This window comes from Morone saxatilis, unplaced genomic scaffold (assembly GCF_004916995.1).
Source record: "Morone saxatilis isolate NCDOM2014 unplaced genomic scaffold, NCSU_SB_2.0 Contig11, whole genome shotgun sequence".
In the NCBI taxonomy this organism is placed as follows: Eukaryota; Metazoa; Chordata; class Actinopteri; family Moronidae; genus Morone; species Morone saxatilis.
In genome coordinates, this window is record NW_023339663.1 from 29645747 (window position 1) to 29654277 (window position 8531).

Consider the following 8531-nt stretch of genomic DNA (forward strand, 5'->3'; position numbering starts at 1 on the left):
TCATCATCATCATCATCATCATCATCATCATCATCAGACTGACAGCCGGAGGAGAACAAACAATAAACAGTTTCTCTGTCAGACTCCAACAGGAAACTTATTGTGAACTTTGTTTCTTGTATAACTGATTATAAAACACAATGTTATCTATTATTATTATTATTATTATTATTATTATTATTATTATTATCATTATTATTATTATTATTATTATTATTATTATTATTATTACACACACACTCTTAAACTGCTCTACATAAATTAAAGTTTGCAAATGTGTGTGTGTAGGCCTATGTGTTATGCATCAATGTGTATATTGAGCGCCTCTGTTTGCCATAATTATAAGTGCTGCCTGCCCATTCTCCTTTAGAAAGAGAAAAAGTGGTCCTAGGAACCCTGACTCAGCTTCACCATTATGTCCTCCATCGCAATTATCTGAAACATCTGCTCAGACACACACCCACCCACACACATAAACACACATACACAGAAGACAAACAACAAACTGTACTTTTTTCAGTCTCTGATGAGCATGGGCATCTGTTTACACACTGCTCAGCTCTGTTGAATGGACTGCTTAGTAGAAACAGTGAAGCTTCAGACAGTACTGTCAGCAGATGAGCGTAGATCGACATAGCAGATGTCTCTATGTTGTGTTTGTTGCTATGTTTAAACACTAAGATCTTGAGCTGACGTATGGTGTGTGTGTGTGTGCACAGGTAAGCCCCAGTTCATCCACATGGGTGAGGAGGTGGATGGGGTGGATATGAGGGCAGAGGTGGGCCTGCTGAGTCGTAACATCCTGTTCCGTGGTGAGATGGAGCCCGGGTGCTATGGCAACGAGGCCTGCAATTTCTTCGACTTCGACACTTTTGGAGGACATTTGAAGGTACGCTGTTGTCCTTACCTTGTCGTTTAAAGAGCAGATAGCCAGGCGATTCATACATGAACCAGTTTCCACCAGGGGTCATCGTATGCTGCCTGAGGAGTAGCACTGAGCAGTGACTTGTTGCAGACCTATCTACAGTTTCTGTGCCAGTTGATTTGACCTTCACAATTACTGTAAGACCTTTGTTTTAGCTCACATAGGGAGGAAGTTTGGGTGCTATCACAAGAAAATCAAAAACAAAAACCCAGCTCAGTATCACAAGGAATTACATCCACCTCACAATTTAAGTCCAGTGCCAATGTTCAGTGTCACTGCAGGAGGCAATGTGTCCTTTATTTAGTAAGGTGGAAAGTTAGAGTGTGGGGGTCAGGGTGGTGGATGGGTGTGTAGTGCAAGTAGTTCAGTCTTTCCCTATCCTTAACCAAGTGTTTTAATTCTCATACCCTAACCAAACCTTAACTGTAGTTCATTTGCCCTAACCATGATCACCATACTGGAGTTGCTAAATATTGTAGAAAAAGCAAGAATAATTCAAAATGTAGTATATTCCAGCTTAAGAAAATGGATGAATGGGTTATTTTGAAAGAGATGACTGTCTCAGCTCCCTCTGATCCACAGTGATCCAGTACAATACACGGTTTTCAACCACTGTCATGGAATAAATTGCATGAATGCTGCTTTCTTAGCAGAGTTACATCCTTTTTTTTTCACATGACCTTGATCATTCATAATAAGTACAAATTCTATTTTATTAAGTTTGCTTAAAGAGATTCTACAGACACACCACCTCACACAACCTCTGAGTTCTTAGGTGCTTTGAGTTAAATTAATGCTCATAATGACAATGTTAAAATGCATATAAATAAATATATTTTGCAGGTATAGTTTGCTCTGTTCACCTTAATTTAGTGTGTAGTATGTGTGACCAAATACAGTCCTGTTGAGGCTGATGGGAATGTCATTAGTTTAGCAGATATATAGCCATAAAGTATTAGACAAATTGAATTATATCTTATCAGCCTGTCATATCAGACGTAACTGCAGATGCAGATGTTTAATTTTAAAGCTTTAACAGCCAATACCAAAGGTGTGCTGATATCATCAAGCATTCCTGCTTAGAAGTTAAATTAGAGCAGGTTAAGACACTTAACAATACAGCATGCATGTATCAGGCTGTTGGTGTGTCAACAGGAGGAAAAAAGACAGTCGACAGAGACACGAGAGACAGGAAAGGACAGAAGAACAAAGGAGAGAGAGAAAGAGGCTGTGGTTATATTCCTGCTCCCTTCATGCCTCTCTCTCCCCAGGGCGAGCTATCATATCCTATTATACATTTCCATCACAGGCTCATGTCACATATTTCTCATGCATGTTGTGTGTAGAAGAAAGGAAGGGAAAGCCTTTGTGAGATTTCAGTGAAGCTGTTCAAAATGAACGCCTCAGAGCACACTCCCCTGAAAGTAGTGCCATCACTGTTGTGTTAAAACCTTGTTTCGCCACCAGTATCAGCTGAGCAGCCTTTGTTTCAGCTTGTATTTTCAACGTCAGCAGGGGGTTGTAGCATCTTCTCAAAGGCTATAATCTTTCAACTGGAGTTAACAATGAGAATCACCAAACGTGTTAGTTAGAAGGTTTTCTCAGGGTGTGGTACAACAGTGGCTCTGTTTAGTGGAACAAAGCTGCTTCCCATCATTGAGTCACTCTGCTCTCTGTCTTTTACTCACTAAGGAATCTTGCCCATCTAGTCTTTTGTCTTATTCATCCTCCTCTCCTCTATTCTATATCTCCGTCTTTTTGTTGTCCCTTTTCTATCCAATTCCCAACTTCCTGTTTGTTCCTTCCCATGCCCATACTTCCTCCTTCCTTCCTTTCCCTCCTGATTCCTTCCTGTCTGCGTCATATTTTCCTCCCTGACTTCCTCCACCTGTGGGATCTTTGCAGTCAGCCATCCTTCCATTCTTCCACCCACCTTTATCCTCAATACCTATTTTCCATCATACTTCCTTCATCTGTATCCTTAAATCCTGTCCTGCCCTTTATTCTTTGACTTTCTTCATCCGTGAACTAAACTCCCTCCATCCTGTCTTTGCCATCCTCCCTCCTTTCCTTGATCCATCCATTTTTCCTTCCACCACCCTCCACACCTCAATCCATACCTCCCTCTTATCATTCTTCCTTTTAGTCTTCCTTCCCAATTATTTATTTAGCTTGCTCCCTCCCTTGTTTCTTCCCTCCTCCACCCTTCGTCTTTCTTTCTCTCCTCTTACCCATGGTCTGTTGCTTCTTCTTTATACCACTCCTTTCTTTATCATCCCCTTTCTTTTCTTTTAATTAGATATTTTTCATTCACAAAAACATATTGTTAAAATAGTCTTTATATCATTGCATTTCAGTACACCCATTAGCTTTTATGCTGGGTCCAATGATTATAGCTGGTATCTGAGTGATGCAACGACCTGCTTTCCCTGCAGGAGTGAGTGTACTGTATCTGCTGTTATCATCAGGTGGAGCGGGGCTTCAGGGCAGTTCATATATCTGGGGTGGAGTTGCAGCACATGGGCCAGCAGACAATGGGACACTATCCGGTCCACTTTCATATGAACGGAGACGTGGATGAGAGGGGCGGCTACAACCCGCCCACCTCCGTCAGTGACCTATCCATCCACCACTCCTTCTCCCGCTGCGTAACCATCCACGGCTCCAACGGACTGCTGGTCAGTGAAGAAGTTTTACTAAAGTTTATTCTTTGCTTGATGTATTCCAGAGGGACATTATGAAATTGTTTTACATTTTTGGAAATACGCTTGCTTTCTTGCCAATGAGAAGACCAATATATATATATATATAACCAGTCCAGGCTTCTCAGGTCATGTAACCCACACATGGCCCAAAAATACTTTTTGTCATAGACATCTATAACAAAAAAACCATGGAATTGTTTTTTTTCTCAGACAAAATTCAGAAATTAGTCTTTGAATTATCACAGTTTGATCCATTAGGGCCAATATAAATTAAAAACCTCACAAAGAGCCATATCAGTTAATTAACATTTGTGTGTGTGTGGTATAGAGTCAGCAAAAGTCAGCTGACTCGGCCCAAGGCTATGCTCGTGCTCTATGGGCACAAAAACATGGAAGCAGAAAAGACTATTTTAGTGAGCAGCTTCATCTAAATGTTTGGGTTGCAATATTGGAACACAGTATTCACTTCTCTTTATACATTTATGATTGAGTCCATGCCCAGAAACTTCAAAAAGGACAGATACTCTGAACTGCTGTTGGACACATTGGCACAGAGATAAAGAGGAACCCCCATGTTAAATAATAGTACACAGTTAAGAAAAGATGAGGAATTAAGCTTCGGAAAGTTATATACATACTTCTTCAGCTGATTGCAGTGAAATATCAGTAAAACTCAACTTGTATTCCCTCCCAGGTAAAGGATGTGGTGGGCTATGACACACTGGGCCACTGTTTCTTCACGGAGGACGGTCCAGAGGAGAGGAACACGTTTGACCACTGTCTGGGTCTGATGGTGCGAGCCGGGACCCTGCTGCCTTCAGACAGAGACAGCAAAATGTGCCGTGACATCACAGAAGGGGCTTACCCAGGATATGTGGCCAACCCACGCCAAGACTGCAGGTGAGACACATTCATAAACTGTATGCACTCTTTAACCTCTTCAATCCCAGGGAGGGTCTCCCATGGATCTTCCAGGTGAAGTTAAAGATACTAAATATATCAGGCAGAACTTTGATAATGATGCACAACACATCTAGAATGTTTCAGACTGTGGTTGTACTGGGCAGCTTCCAGGTATGAATGTGTAACAGTGTGAATGTGATCAGGGCGTTCCTGCAAAAGAGAGGCTTCCTCTCAGTGAACCTTCCCTGAATAACTAAAGGTTAAAAAAAGAAAGATATTATTATTAATATTATAATAATTTTATTCACAAATCAGCTTGTTACAGAATCACTCGTTCTGAACCTGGAGCCAGGACTGCGACAGGACTCTGGCTCTGGTGCTCATTCTGGCCCCACTCCCCCAGCAGCTAATAGGACCACTAAGTAGCTAGTGGCCGCAGCTAGTACAGTTAGTGCTGTGTTACGAGAAAAACATAATTCATTAAATACATGGACCTGCCTCTGTGCTCATTAAGATTAATGTCACATTTCATACATGTGTGGGACATACCTCAACATAGGCAGGAGGGCATTTGTGAAATCACTTTATTGGCCAGGTAGGCACACATACATGGAATCTGACAGCGTTTTTTTTTACGTTGCTCTCAATGTACAAACACAGACTAAGCATACATAAACAAGACTTAAAATAGACATAAACTATAATGTACAGTTATACATATATAAACAAACAGTAACATTTGTAGACAATAGTGCAATGGTGCAGAGTACAAAGGATGCTAAGATAAATATTTATGTGCTCCTCCTAAGGTCCACTGTCATCTCCACACTTTTGAGCAGGTTCTGACCACACCAGAGGGCCAGCTGTTTAACCTCCCGTCTGTATGCAGACTTATCACGTCTCAGATGAGGCCGATTACTATTGTGTCATCTGCGAACTTCCGGAGATTGACAGACTGGTCTCTTGAGGCGCAGTCATTGGTGTAGAGGGAGAAGAGCAGTGGGGACACACCCCTGGGGGACGTCGGTGCTAATTGTCCGGGTACTGGATATAATGATCCCCAGCCTCACCTGCTGCCGCCTCAGGGTGGCAGGGGGTGTAGGTAGCTGTTTGATGTTGGAGCCGGGGAGGGGTGTGAATGTGGGCTTTTCAAATCTGCAGTAAAAAACATTCAGATCCTCAGCCAATTGATGGTTCTCCACAGTGTGGTGTCCTGTAGTTGGGGATGTTCAGCAGGCCTCTCCACACTGATGCATGGTTGTTGGCTGAAAAGCAGTTTTTCAGCTTTTCAGAGTATCTCCTCTTTGCTACTTTGACCTACTTTGTTAGTGTGTTTCTAGCCTAGTTGTACAGGATTCTGCCCCCTCTTCTGCAGGCTTCCTCCTTGGCCTGATGAAGCTGCCTCAGTTTAGCTGTAAACCAGGGTTTGTGGTATGTGCAGTAGGTCTTAGTCGACACACAGATGTCCTCAAAAAACTGACATAAGATGTCACAGTGTGAGTGAGTTCATCCAGGTTTGTGGCTGCAGCCTCAAAAACACTCCAATCAGTGCAGTCAAAGCAGGCCTGTAGTTCCAGCTTTGCCTTGTTGGTCCATCTGCTCGCAGTCTTGACCACAGGCTTAGCAGATTTAAGATTCTGCCTGTACGTTGGGATAAGATGAACCAGACAGTGATCAGAGAGTGATAGGCATCCTTTATTGTGGTGTAGCAGTGGTCCAGTGTGTGTTAGTATCCCTGGTGGGACACTTAATATGCTGTCTGTATTTTGGAAGTTCATGTCTGAGGTTTGCTCTGTTAAAGTCCCTGAGAGCAATGAGTAGGGTTAGTCTGTATGTTTTTTTTTTTTTTTCTCCAAGTTTATCTGGTCAGCCAAGTGCCTCACGAACACTGGCCTAAGGTAAAAACACAAAAATCAGAATAAATTAGGAAAACTCCCACGGTGAACAAGAGGACTACATGATTTTCTTAACACTTGGGACTGTACACTAACCTTCATTAACGTAAAAGCAGATTCCGCTTCCCCTCTTTTCCCCGAGACCTCCGTTACACAGCCCGCTCAGAGGAGTGGAAATTCCCGCAGGAGAAGTAAGGTGTCTGGGATGTGCTCACCGAGCCATGTTTCCGTGAAGCACGGCAGATAAAGGGCAGCAGATCTGTAAAAGTTTTGTTTTGTTAATTTGTTCATTTGAGGAGCAGCAGTTCATCCACCTTGTAGAGAGCAGAAGGTATACATGCAAATGTAGAATACTGACTCAAAAATACACTCAAGTAAAGAGTGGAAGTAAAGTTTCAAAAACAAACTTAGATGTCCTTGTTTCTTAAAAACTACCCTTTTACCCATGTGCTTGTAACCAGTGATATCTGCTCTTGCTTATACCTAACACAGTTCACCAATGCCCTCTGGATGTGTTTTAAGTTAAATTTATTTATTTTTTTGTGTTGCAGAGTTACCACACGACAAAGAGCACTGATTAATCTCAAGCTAGCTTTATCACTCATCTGTATATATCTTTCATTTAAAGTTCTAAAATGAATAAAGATACTACTAGTCTGAAACAAAACTCTATCATAGGACAGCAGATAAACTCTTTAAGGTGATATTTCTGCTGACCTCAGAGACAGATGCAGAGACAATGAAACAATACGTGATTTCCACTTATTTCTTTAAGATACAAGAAAACATAATTAGCAGTTGAAGTACAAAAAAATCTTTTAACACTGTGAAAGGGCAGACTTGGCAAGTGATCATTAGTTAAAACTCTCTCCCTTTCTTGCTCACACATACACACTTAGATACACACACTTTTGTTTGACTGTAGTTCTGTTTCAATAGATTATGTATTGCTGCAGCACCTGCAATTATTTTTCATCCATCAAAATGACACTTTCAATTGCCAACATTTTAAAGGTCAGAAAACAAGCTGTTGTCAAGCCAACTTGTGATCACAAATATCAGTGAAAAAACAAATATTAAAAAGAATATTTTGTTCTTAAGTTTATGCATGTGAATGTGTGATTCAAAGTGCTAATATGTATTGAAACATCTGTTGGCAACTATAAAAAAACACAGACACCAGCAAATGTGCAACCTCAACAACAGTGCAACCTCCACAACAACACAACCAGTGTGAAATTGGTTACATCAACATTTTTAGTCATTTTAAGTTACAAACAGTGCTTTGACGTAGTGAGGACGGGTCAAACTGTCCTCACTACGATAGTTTAAAACTCAAATTGTTCCTCAAAGAGAGCAATACAAGCCCACCTGCACACAAACATTTATCAGTAGAGATAGCCTGTTTTCCCCCCTGCACCTGCAATTTGTTATAGCAGCATTATATTTAAAGCATAAAGATGCAGCTCAGAATATAAAGCAGTTTAATCCAGGTCACATGACTTTTTTATCTCATCCCACTGCCACTGCCTTCAGCTGCGGAGTATAAAGGCCAAGGTTAGGAATGCATAATGGCGCCGGCTTACAGAGTCTTCCACCTTCTCCAACATGAGTACGCTGGGAGGATTTTCTGTTTCTAACGTTATCTAAGCTTCTGCTCCTTCATTACTCTTTTTTCCTTTCCTCTGTCCTTTCCTAATTTATCCAATTATAACAGCCTGCTAGTACACAATGCACCATACTCCTAATGAGGCTTTTTGTCCAATTTGTCTGGATCAATGTATTCTGTAATGATTTCCAAATCCCAGTGTATTTATTACTGTGGTTCAAAAATTCCAATTTAATCAAACATGATTGCACTAACAGCATTCCCCACTGTAAGATTTATGATGATTAATTTCTAGTCAGCTTTTTGACGCTCCCTCGTGGCTCCTTCTGTCTCTTCCCCTGTCATTGTTGAGTTGTGTATGTGCTGAATTTAAATGCTCAGATGAGAACAATAAATTTCAGTCAGATTTGCCAGGAACAGGGACATGTGGGCTGCATGAGGAGGATGAGACTGTCATTTAAACTGAGCCAGATGAATGTGTATGTGTGTGTGTG

At 41.3% G+C, this 8531-nt stretch overlaps 1 protein-coding gene across 2 annotated transcripts in view; it reads left to right on the top strand.

Moving 5' to 3' along the window:
- cemip (cell migration inducing hyaluronidase 1) overlaps positions 1 to 8531 on the top strand; it is a gene marked incomplete in the record, with an annotated part of 167875 nt that overhangs the window by 119655 nt on the left and 39689 nt on the right. For both annotated transcript variants that reach the window (XM_035652320.1, XM_035652319.1), the window contains 3 exon segments: positions 720 to 889; positions 3394 to 3603; positions 4325 to 4530. In XM_035652320.1, the coding sequence (XP_035508213.1) occupies positions 720 to 889; positions 3394 to 3603; positions 4325 to 4530 (586 nt within the window).